Here is a 12,513-nt window from a genome sequence, read left to right as displayed (position 1 = left end):
CAAATGCCGACTAACCCACGCTGTTATGCGCTCTGATCTAATTGTGTTTCTCTCTTCCTGCTTATCATGCTCTCTAGCTATGAAGATAATAAACGGTTTATCAAGTAAGCACATGTTGCCCAGAAGTCTCCTCTTCAGCTTGTAGTTTATTCTCTCTCCTCGTTTATTCTTTCTTTCTTTCTTTTTCTGTCTTTGCCCGTTTCATCCTCTCCCAAACTGCAGCTTCAAAGCTACTCATCCACTGTCCATGTGACTCATCACTCTCACAACGTCCATCATCTTGAAGTCCACTGTTGTTTTTGTTGTTGTTGTGTGTTTGAGCATTGAACTGTGACCACTGCTGGTGTCTGAAGGCTCCACAGGACCTTCACACACCATGCAGGGAATCTCTTTTTTCCTTGAACTCTTTCCACATCTGTCTAGCTCTCCAGTTCTGATAACACACTCGAAAGATAATATTTAGTAAGTGATAGCATTAGTGATAGTATTAGTTTTTAGCTTATTTTTTAAACTCTGTGCTCTGTGCTGTCTTATTATGCTGTTCTGTGTGTTTTAATACATAAAAAGTTATTTACAGAAAACCAGATCAAGGTTTTGCTTCCTTCTTGTATGTTTGAAGGCAGGAACTGCATTCGCGTTTGGGCTAAGAGTGTGTGTGAATGGAGCGGTGGGGACAGTGGGGAAGGGATTTTTGCTCGTTTTTATACGGTCACTGAACGCTTCTTATGCTGGATTTGTCCTCTCCTTGTGTTTGTTTTTCACTGTCCTTTAGATCCTGGGTCATGGGCGCCTTCGCCCTGCTGTGTCTGCTGGGTCTGACGTGGTCCTTTGGTCTCTTCTTCATCAATGAGGCCTCGATTGTCATGGCGTACCTCTTCACCATATTCAACACCTTCCAAGGAATGTTTATCTTCATCTTCCATTGCCTTCTCCAGAAAAAAGTAAGCCTCTTGTCATCCGCAGTGCTCAAAGACAGTGATTTTTCTTTCAAGGTGAAAGGCTTCTGAATTTGAGCTGTCAAGGCCGAACCTTCACACAGGCATGCAGAATTCACACAGCACCGCATGCTGATATAAAGAACAAACACTGCTTGCTTCAAGATCCTGGCTAAGTCATATGTAAAGTCAACATTGTATGTAAACACTCGGCTGTTTGCTCACGCAGGTCCGCAAAGAGTACAGCAAGTGCTTCCGCCACACGTACTGCTGCGGAGGGCTGCCAACTGAGAGCTCACACGGTTCTGCAAAGACTTCCACAACACGGACCAGCGCGCGCTACTCCTCTGGTACACAGGTAGACCAGCAACTTCATGCAGTCAAAGACTCACCTGGCGTCGGAAAAGAGAACACAACACTTCCTGCACGCACACGCTCATCATACAGCTCATTTAAATTTGTTATGAATGCCTAAGTTTAAACGATTGTTCATGAGAATGTACTTTAATCATGAGCATGTAGGTATCGCACAAAAAAATGCACATCGTGCATTTTAGTTTCAGGGGTAGATCAAGAGACACACACATGCCACATTTTACAAGCAGCATCTGCTGTACTGCATGAGTACTTTTCTTCTGTTCTTCCCCTTTAGCATTCGCTTTTATCTTTTTTCTCACTAACGTCATGTGCATGGGAAATAGTTCTGCACTGTTTAAAGAGCACTGCAAGCACATTTTACTGTGGGGAAAGCTGAAATTGCAAAAAAAAAACAAAAAAAACCCATATTTGCTTTTTCTCTTTGTTATTAAAGGCTAATAGGCCTTATTAGACAATACCTCCAGATGTACTGTGCTCACAGAGAAACATCCCTATCACACTTTAACCACCAGTCTTATTCAAGATGCTCATGACTGGAGCTCAAGTTGTTCAAAAGTTAACTAAACCTAAATAGAATAAGTTTTGAAAGACACATAGAAAGGAAGTTGGCATAAGTGCTGCCCTTGCCTCACTGCACAATAGAAGGCCTGTGAGGAGTGATATAGTCAGTGATATGTACACAGAAAATAAATGAAAGTTGATCTGAAAGGTGAGCGGGCTTGTTTAAAGTCCTAATGACTGTCCCTTGTTGACCTGACAGAGTCGTATCAGGAGAATGTGGAATGACACCGTAAGAAAGCAATCTGAGTCCTCCTTTATCTCAGGTGACATCAACAGCACCTCCACCCTTAACCAAGGTCAGTTCACACCTCATTTCTCTCCACATGCACACCTATGCACACATTTCATCATTCAGCTAAAAATATCTCCTTCAACTTCCAGTGATCTCACACCACCATACAGGATCCTTCTCTGTTAATCATAATAAATGCCTTCAGCTTGAAAATATCTAGGCCTTTAGTTTAGTCTTCCTGTTCTGCCAATGAAGGATTACAAAAATCCATCCTCAAATACTCCATGCACTGTCATTCTGGCTGGTAACGTCAGTCTCAAATTGGGGCAAGCCTGAAAGAACATTTTTTATTTAAGCGCTGGATGTCCAAATTTCATACCCAGGCTCAGGGGAAACATAGACAAAACTAAAAACGGGGAAATAAAGTTTTATTTCAGGAAAATCTTAACACGCAGAAAGAGGCCATTTGTTGCCTGGCATGTAAGGTGACCTCTGTTACTTTACAGGGGGATTTGTTCGGGAGGGAGGGTGAAAAAAAACCCTGTCATTTATTATTTAGCTTGAGCACAAATATGATGATGAGAAGATGATGTTCAACTCTGGCTGACCTGGAGTGCTTAGTGTGTTGTTAGGCTTTCTGCTGCCTCTGAAATGGCTTTCCAAGCATGCAAGGGGAAAAAAAATGGTTTACACTGAGTTAGTTTAACGTCACTCCCTCCGCTCCCCTCTTCTGAATCCTGTCGCTGCTGCTCTTTGCCTTCTCTTTCTTTTTTACTGTCACTTTCCACAAAGTAAAACATTGCACCTAGGACTTGATATATCAGTATCAATATAGAAGTATGACTTTTCTTTCCTACAGTACCATTTCCTGGAGATGTTAATGTAAAGGTTGGATATTGATCACTCCAGGGTGTAATAGCCTAGTTACCCTGGAGAGTCCGCGCACTAAAGGAGGGCTCTATCTCCTGGAAGCACTTCCCTGTCATTAAAATCATCCCTGGAGACTTCCCAACATGACAGATGGCATTTAACACAGGTGATAAATGGCCGTGGAAATCCTTAAAACACACTGAGAACTGGGAGGGAAAAAACTGAAAGGAAGACATGGTTTTAGAAGAAAATGGCCAAAGTCTAAATAAAAATTTTGATATCAAAACTTGGAAGGATACTGCTCTTTGTCATTGGGGAGACTTTATATTTGGACCTAGTTCAAACACGGCAACCTTTGCACAGAAATGCTGGGTGCTATTTTTGAAAAGTGATGTTTGCTCAGAATAAGAAGTAAATATGACTTATGAAAAGCACAGATGACAGGAAGCAGTAATGAGCGCAATGAGATGAAAATTTGTTTAGTGACAAAATTTGTTCTGAATGACCTGCAATATACATACGTAACAAATGAACGTGAAAAAGCTGAAAAAGCTGCTACATAAAAGTCATTAAATGTAAGGAGGGCCTGAATTTTTTTTTGTGTGTGTTTGCAGAAGGAGCCGGCTTGTTGCTTCTCAAACTTTATTCTGCATTCTCAAGTTTAAAATAAACACCCTTTTGCCAGATACCCTGGATCACACCACACGCCTCAGAAGACAAACTTACTGAACACGTCCTTCATTTCTTTTCTTCATGAAACTTTCAGTCACTGTTGGCTGACTACACCAAACTTATCTGCTCCTCTTCTGTCTTGCCACTCCAGGAATGACCGGGAATTATCTACTAACAAATCCTCTTCTTCGACCACAAGGCACTAACAACCCTTATAACACCTTACTGGCTGAGACAGTCGTATGTAACACCCCCACGGCTCCAGTGTTTAACTCGCCAGGTGTGCTTACTTAATACTTTCACCGTGCATTCAGGCTTTCACTCTCTCTGTTTTGAATCCTTTCTTTCTCTCCCTCTTTATCTCTTCAGATGAATTTACAACAGACCAAATGAAAGCAGCATGTTCAGCAGTATCGCCTTTCCTTCTGAATCATTGTCTCAAACACTTGATACAGTACTCTGTGTGTGTGTGTGTGTGTGTGTGTGTGTGTGTGTGTGTGTGTGTGTGTGTGTGTGTGTGTGTGTGTGTGTGTGTGTGTGTGTGTGTGAAAATATGCACATGTTTTCATGCAGCTCTGAATGGGACATAATGATTAAGATGGGAAGGAGATACTGCACATTCTGCCTTGAGATAATGTAAACACTGGTGTAGGCCTGAAGCTGTAGTATAAACTGCATGATTATTAAGATTTATGCTCCTGAATTTATCAGGTGATTTGTTATTTTTTGTGTGTTTTTAGAGGGAGTTTTCCCCTTTAAACGTATTAAACTGCAAGTAAAGTCTGTGTTGCCTAATAGAGATCTGCTTAATGCAGCCTTTGCACTGTCTATAAAAATTTTAAAGATATCTCTATATCTCAGTTGCACATGGCACTTGTGATTATGTGTGCTATTCTATCTTGAAACTGAAATGGCATCTCTTGTCATGTTTTGTGCTTTTCCCCTGTGCTTCCCTCTAGTGACCTACAGAGAGACAAGTATGGGAGTAAAACTTAACTTTGCCTATCAAATGTAAATTTTTTTCAGCATGCTTATTAAAAACAACCAAAACCCTGGCACAATCACTGGTTTACTTTTAGGCCATTAACACACACTCAATGAGCAAGTGGTTCACAAAATTATCTACCCAAATTCTACTCCAATCTGAAAAAAAAAAAAGATTTATTTTGTCATTTGAAGTAATCTTTGAGATCTGACAGCTTTATCGCAAATGCCCATTACTCTGCTTCTCTCTCTCTTCTGCTTTATTTGTGATTTTGAACAGACCAAAATGTGTTGCTTTTTTCTGGAAGAAAGGAGCATTTATCAGAAAGGTTTCTTTGTCCTTTCTTTCTTTTTTTCCCTTTTCTTCTCATTTTCTTTGCTTTTTTCCCCCCAAAATGTCTGTTCTTCTGTGGCATTCAACATTCTCAGTGTCCAGTAGTATTCCCCTCACACCTTTCCAGACAACACCTGTCTGGACAGTAAATTGCCTCCTAGCTGGCACAAACACATGGATGTCATGGCAGCAGCTGTTTATTTTTTCCATTTCTCTCTTTTTTTCTTGTAATTTACAATAAGCTGTGCAAAATCTGCACTTTTAACTTCCCTGCTACAATCACAATCACTCCCTTTTTTTTGGACAAAGACGAATGTTGCCATGAAATATCCCATTAGTCTTTATCTTAATTTTTACATCTGTTGTTCTACAAGGAGGCATGTCAGCCATAGCAGAGCACATTTTTCCTTTATCTCCTCTCTCAATCATGGCATTACTAATATTTATCCTTTTGCTGCTGTTTTCCATGACCTCCATGCTTTGAGAAATTCCTAACATGACCACGTCCGACCTCTGCAGCGGCTGTGTTATTCTTGAGCTGTACTGCTAGTGACCGGGGTCTCACTGGGAACTGTCACAGTGACGGATGCCAAGTGCTGGGCTGTGGGCAAGCTCTGACCTTTTACCAGCATTGGGTACACAAGCTGCCAACTAACGGACAGAAAGTGTACCAATGCAAACCAAAAAAAAAAGAAAGAAAAGAAAAAAGAAAAACAAAAGAAATCTACAAAAAAGCTGTTGGCATTTAATTCATAAAAGTAAAAGCTGTTTAATGCTTGTTTATTTCATTTGCTGAACCCTTGCTCTTGCTAAGTTGCAGTTAAGATTTTTACTTTGTGTTTTGTTGTTCTTTTTAGTAATTCTTCTTCATGTTAAAATAAATCATTTTACTTTCTTTTGTACATCAGCTGCTCTTAGACCAGATAGCCTGAGCAGACAGACATGATGTGAGTTGTCCAAAGTGAGTCTTTTCACCTGCTGTGTGTGGTGATGGTGGAGTGCTGCTTGTGGGCTCCCCTTGTAGTGAGAACAAAGATGGCTGTCCCATGTTGATACATGACTACTTTCCCTTTTCTTTCTTTGTAATCTTTTCCCATCTCTGTCCTTTTCTTTCCCTTGGCACATTCAACCTATTAGTTGCTAGAGAACCTGTAAGTGTTGTAGCTTTGCCCGTTTGTGGCTTCATAATTGTGAACATCTACTTTTGCCCGGTGTGTTGTGATGGTGATTACTGTTTCACTTTGTTTTCTTAATGTTGTTTGGGATCTTTTTCATTGCTTTGTCACGTTTGTGGCAGACTAAAACACATAAATGCTCTGCTTATTTTAAAGCAATTAAAAAAAAAAAAAAGGGAAAGTCAAAATGTATATGTGAGAAAGTAAAATGATTTCTCATTGCAAATAATGCATGCCTGTACATTGTATGTTAAGGATTGTGCCCAACTAACGGATTTATGGCATGGCTTAATTTGACTTGACTTGACTTGAGTTTTCTATGTGAAACTGCATCCTAAACAGCATTAAACTTTAGTTTGTTTCTTTCACAGTTATCAGTGGTGACTAATGTAAAATCCCCTCACATGTTCCTCTCTTTGCAGGGCACTCACTGAACAATGCGGTGAGGGATACGAGTGCAATGGATACTCTACCGCTAAATGGTAACTTTAATAATAGCTACTCGCTCCGCAATGGGGACTTTGGCGACAGTGTGCAGGTAGTAGACTGCGGCCTCAGTCTGGACGATGCTGCCTTCGAGAAAATGATCATCTCCGAGCTAGTACACAACAACCTGCGTGCCTGTAACAAAAGCCACCAACAGCAACAGCAGCAGCACCCCAGTTTACATCATCCGCCCCATCACCAGCAGCCCCTGCAATACCACCATCACCACCACGTGGAGCGGGCTCCGCCCAAGGTGACGGTGATAGGCGGCAGCAGCAGTGAAGACGACGCTATCGTAGCCGATGCTTCGTCTTTGGTGCACATGGGTGACACAGTGGGCCTCGAGCTGCACCATCAGCAGGAGCTGGAGGCGCCGCTCATTCCCCAGCGGACTCACTCCCTTCTGTACGCACCCCAGAAGAAGGTGAGGACCGATGGGGGAGTTGATACCTTTGTCAGTGAGCTGACATCCACCAACCCTGATGATAGTTTGCAGTCCCCAAACAGAGACTCCTTGTACACTAGTATGCCTAATCTTAGGGACTCACCATACCCAGAGACCAGCCCCGATGTGGTGGAGGACCTGTCCCCTTCTAAGAGGAGTGAGAATGAGGACGTTTACTATAAGAGCATGCCTAACTTAGGATCTGGCCACCAGCTCCAAGCCTATTACCAGATAGGTCGAGGGAGCAGTGATGGTTACATTATACCCATTACTAAAGAGGGCTCCATCCCTGAAGGCGATGTACGGGAAGGACAAATGCAGTTAGTGACAAGCCTTTAAATGTATTTAAATTGTCCTCAAACTTCTTCCTGCCCTTTTGCAGCCCTTACCTCTTGGAGGACACACCAGGAAAGGGAAGAGTTTGTTTTATGTTTGAAGAGAGCCTAGAAGCCCCGTCATACACACAAGCCATTTACAAACCTCCCCTCCCCCATCAGCATTGCTATCTCCTTTTCCCTAAACATGCCACTCTTCCTACCTTCCCTGCAGACCAACAGACTTGGTGCACGGCGATGGCAGTGCAAAGTTTTAATGAGACTGTACATAAAATGCAGAGTCAAATTTCCATTTTAAGAGACAAGCCAACTATGTATTTAAATGTGCTGCTGCTGTTGAATAATTGAGAGAAATTTAAGGTACGAAAATAAAAAAGACAAAAAAAAAACAAAAAACAAAGAATAATTACCGGCTACATCAGATCAGCAATTTCCTGGTCAAAAGGTTGTACATACACTCCCAAACATGTTGAAGCCTGTTTGTTTTTTTGTTTTGTTTTGTTTTGTTTTTTAATGTAAACAAAACAACCGCCCTGGACCAGGACATGGACAATGTTTGTAAAATGTTCCTGATCAGACTGTAAGAAAAGGAATATAAGGTCCTGGTTGCCCAGAGTTGTTCTCTATCACCATGAAGTTTGGATTGTATAACCACTAGCAATCAAGCCCCTGGCCTTATATTTTCTCAACTGTACATTGAATTGTTGTCAAGGAAAATGGCTAAAATATATATTTTGTTGTATTGCTAGTGTAAAATAAAAATTCATGGGAAACCGTAAATATGAAGAAACCTTTTAATTGCAAAATTTTACGTTTGAGAGACTATTGTGTAGAAGTTGCACATATGTTATACAGTGTGTTTATGGTTCCAACACTTCATTCATGGTAGTGTGTGTTTGAACGTAAAGGCTTATGAAAAGAAAGGAGGATTCAACAAATTACAAAGATGCATTATCACTTTTTCCACTTGTGAACAGTGTTTTTCGCTTAATGAGTTCCATTGATACCGACCATTGCAATATGTTTATTCGGCATTACTTTAGTAGAATGGGAATGCAAAAACCCAGTTAAAGTGATTTATGCATTGCACAGTTTTTTGTGTGATTCTGAATGAAATAGGTTTTTTTTAACAGTCTCTGCAGAGTGATGGGCAAGCTCAACTGAATTGAAACCAACTTTTGACGATAAAGTTTCTATCATAAATGTAGTTCTTCCGCCTGGGTTTGGACATTTTATTTATTAAAATCTTTCCAAAAGATAAGTGGGAATTGTGTGAATAATTTCCAGCACTGGTATACATGCTGTACTGTAGCTCATGTTTTTTATGTAAACATGTTACCAAGGGGCTCATCACTTAAGACTGATGTAAAGTTCAACACTTGTTTAACAAATAAAATAAATGTGAGAGTTTTTTGTCAAATGCCAGTTGCTTTTTAATGGTTTCTGTTTTTGGTACTATTTGAGAAAACAAGTTTAATTATTTTGCTATGGACAAAATACACTTTTGACTCAGGTTATAAGTAAGTCCCGAGCACCTTTGAAGGTAAATTGGTGAATCTGGTTTTCTGGGGGATTTATTTGCTTTTTGTTCTGCTTTTCTTCAATCGCTGCAGAGTAGAGGGAGCTCATTTCACCATATGTGTTAGAGAAGCCAAATCTTTCCATGTGATTCAAAGATGAGAAACTCAGGTAGGAAAATTGCATTGTAAATGTTCCTCTGTGTGGTTGTAACACTAATAAAGGTTCAAAATGACACTGGTTCACAGCATTGTCCACTTAGTATATTATTGAATGAGCACTAGTCCCGGCACCATTAAGAAGCCCGGCACTGTAGAAATCTTTTAAGATGTTGGTTTTAATACATATGTGGGAATGGAGACGTCTCCACGAACCTAACAAGGGGTCAACGTTACACTTGGCTGATATTGTAGAAATATATTACATATAATATGTCCGAGTATGACACATATTTGCTCTAATTAATGTCTGCTGCTGCTGAAGCCCACTTTCAGTTTCTGTACGGTTTACGCCTCAGGTAGCGCTAATTTATGAGGCATTTTAATATAACACCAGTTGAGGCAGAGTGACAGCTCTCAGCAGGGTAGCTGGAAATTGCACTGTTTACCATTTGGCATTGAAGGAAATGACTCAGAACTTAGCAAAAATGCACTTTATGTCAGAGCCGGTGCACATAATGCTGTGTGGGCTGCGTGTTGTTTTGACTTTTTCAACAATTATGTGACATTTTGTGCAATTATGTGAGGCTACAAGTTGTCATAGAAGAATTCTGTTTCTTTTTTGTGATCTCTTGTACAGAATCCTTGAATGTCAGTTAGGAATCAAGTGTTGAGGTGATTGTTGACTGTTGAAATGGCAGACATAATGACGTGCATAATAATGAGGAGGAAAAAAAAGTATATTGATTTCCATCCTGCGTTGTAAAACATGCAGCAACATGTTATCTGTGTGCGAGAGCCCTAAAAATTTGAATGCAAGATGTTGTGTAAAGAATCCTTTTTTTTAATTACATATAAATTAGAAATATTTTGTAAAACAGTAACAAATCTTACTGTAAAACAAAATAATTATAAAGAGCCAATCCATGTTAACAAATAACCTGAGAAGGTTCCTCCCACACACAGAGGAAACACATGCTTTTTTTGTGTGTACAAAGTGCTGTGTTAAACTTCAAAATTTTCACTGCAGTAAACACTGAAAGTAGTGTCTTTGTCGAAAGTTATTCTAACTTCGAACTCTTTGTTCTTTGAGCATAAATCACCCTTGCAACCATCTTTCACCAGTTTTCTCTGTTTAAATGAAATGGAAAAGGCATCTCCTCAATGCACGATTCTTAACTGCATTTCTTACATTTCCAAGTCAAGAGTCAGTATTCACTCACCTCAGCAGACAAACAAATAATTGCCAACCCTTTCCTCACCCCTCTCTCTAACTGCTGTTTGTTTATCCTAACACAGTGACCTTAGACACAGATAAACTTGGCAGGTAAGCAGGTTTATTTTCCTTATTAAAGGCAGGGAAATATGATCTTGGATTGGCTATTTGTCTGTGACAGGGAATGTGGACTCGGCACCCTCTAGTTTTGCGTGTGGCCTTCTCACCATGCGAGAGCCTCTCTAATTCCCCATCTTTTGCTGAGGGAGAGACTCGCCCTTTATCAAACATTGATTCAGAACTAGGCCAGGAGCTGAGGGGCTGAGAGCTCAGATGCTCCCACAGAGGAGCAAGTCGGCCCCTGGAAACAGAGGTAGAGAATACTGTCAGCAGAATCAGGGTGAAACTGCTAAAGACGGATGTGTTGTTGGCGAAACAGAGGCGTGAGACTAATGTGTGACCAAACATGGATATTTGTGACTGTCAAGTCAGAAGTAATTTTAAGGATCCAAGGAATTTCCATATGATATGATGAAATCACATGAAAAAGGTTTTCCTGCTGATGAAATATTTTACATGTGTGTTTTTTCGGTCTCCCGAATGTTTCTGTGTCCTCTCCGGGAGGCACAAAACAGTGAGGCTTTTCCTAAAAGCATTTGGTGCTTTGGTCATGCAGAGATTTGATAAACATTTGATTGACTAATCATCTGTTTAAGATCAACTGCGACAAGCTTCATCAACTTAAATTTAAAAAGTAGCTAAGTTCTTCTTTCAATGAAAGATCATCACCACTTCTGCAAACAACAAAAAAATGAATGTTTATGTTATTTTGCAAACCTCTGACACAAATACTTCAATATTTTCTCCAAAAATATAGAGTGCAATGTCTTGTCTCTACCTTGATGTATTTGTTGAAAGTTCAGTTTAAGAAGTTCCATTTCAAACCCTCAGGGATTTCTCTAAGGTTATCAATGGTGGCTGCAATTGCCTCTGCAGCAGTAACTCCTGTGAACAGAAAACACAGTGCCAATTATAGATGCCATCAACGTGGATGAAAGCGATTGTGTACAAGCAAAGGAAAACCTCTCAAGCCACAAACAGTAACTGCCAGTGCAAAAGTAACTTCCCAAACTCTTGAAGTCAAAGGGGACCCTTTAACTTTGCTCTTTTCTTCCCCCAGCCTCTTTTGTCCTGTCCCCAACTTCAAATGTGCAGATTTGTGGCCCATGGGCGACTTAGATCCGGTCCCGTCGAGGTGAAAAATCCAATTAACCTGCAGCTCCAGCTGCCTTCGTTATAATCCCCTCCCATAATTATGAAATTACCAGATGCAGGATTTCAAATGAAAAAAGGATGAGAGCGACTGGCTCAGAAAAAAAAGATGAAATAAAGCATTCCCTGCCAGTATACAGAGTTCCAATTTACCTCAAGGGGGAACAGCTAATTCTTATGACTGGGTTTGAAGGTGAGACCTGCAAAAGCCCTTGTAATCAGAATAAGAAATATCCTAACAAAAACACAAGGATGGTTGGATCTTGAAAATAGCCACTGAGAAAAATGTATAGACTCTTACATTTTATACAGTGTAAATACAGTGACAGTGGAAATACACCAAATAAGTCTGAACTAAGACTACAGATAATGAAACATATCAAAAAAAAAAAAAAAACAGCTCTGTGAACACTTTGGGTAAATCTGAAATTGAAAAAAATGAAACATACACATGCTCAAGTTCCTTTCTACCCTCTTTGGGGTGTTGAAACTTTACCCCAGCTAGTATCGTATCGTATCGTATCGTATCGTATCGTATAGTATAGTATAGTATAGTATAGTATAGTATAGTATAGTAAAGTAATGTGTGTAATTTTATTAATGCATTTAAAGTATTTAAACTGTGGGAAAAAATGGATTTGATACATTATTTGTCCATGCATTTAACAATAATTATGAATGTTGCTCCACTCTTTGAGCCTAAAGACTGAGCAAAATAAACTCCTATTCTCCTGTAAAACAACACACATCACATTGGGGATGTCATCCATTCATCCCCAGACTTTCATATTTTTCAAAGAGCTACTGTGCCCCTTGCGCAGGCCCTTTCATCTCAATACTCAATGAGATTTGAGCCGTAGGCTTTCTAAATATTAAAACCCTGAGTTATTGTAGGCCACAAAACAAAAGCCATTGATTTCTCCGCTATTAATTCAGGTTTTG

At 40.0% G+C, this 12,513-nt stretch overlaps 1 protein-coding gene across 18 annotated transcripts in view; it reads left to right on the top strand.

Moving 5' to 3' along the window:
* Positions 1–7,927, top strand: part of adgrl2a (adhesion G protein-coupled receptor L2a) — a 92,147-nt gene extending 84,220 nt beyond the window's left edge. For 5 of the 18 annotated variants that reach the window (XM_041039587.1, XM_041039573.1, XM_041039574.1 and 2 more), the window contains 4 exons: positions 773–941; positions 1,165–1,293; positions 2,074–2,170; positions 6,564–7,927. In XM_041039587.1, the coding sequence (XP_040895521.1) occupies positions 773–941; positions 1,165–1,293; positions 2,074–2,170; positions 6,564–7,411 (1,243 nt within the window). In that variant the 3' untranslated portion in view covers positions 7,412–7,927. Of the gene's footprint in view, positions 1–772; positions 942–1,164; positions 1,294–2,073; positions 2,171–3,799; positions 3,929–4,607; positions 4,836–5,874; positions 5,928–6,563 lie in introns of those variants that run through there. The other 13 variants (XR_005894174.1, XM_041039585.1, XM_041039578.1 and 10 more) reach the window with 13 other exon arrangements.
* The last annotated feature ends 4,586 nt before the right edge of the window (positions 7,928–12,513 follow it).

The sequence above is a fragment of the Toxotes jaculatrix genome, chromosome 6 (assembly GCF_017976425.1).
Source record: "Toxotes jaculatrix isolate fToxJac2 chromosome 6, fToxJac2.pri, whole genome shotgun sequence".
In the NCBI taxonomy this organism is placed as follows: Eukaryota; Metazoa; Chordata; class Actinopteri; family Toxotidae; genus Toxotes; species Toxotes jaculatrix.
This window is presented reverse-complemented; position numbering and strand designations above follow the sequence as displayed.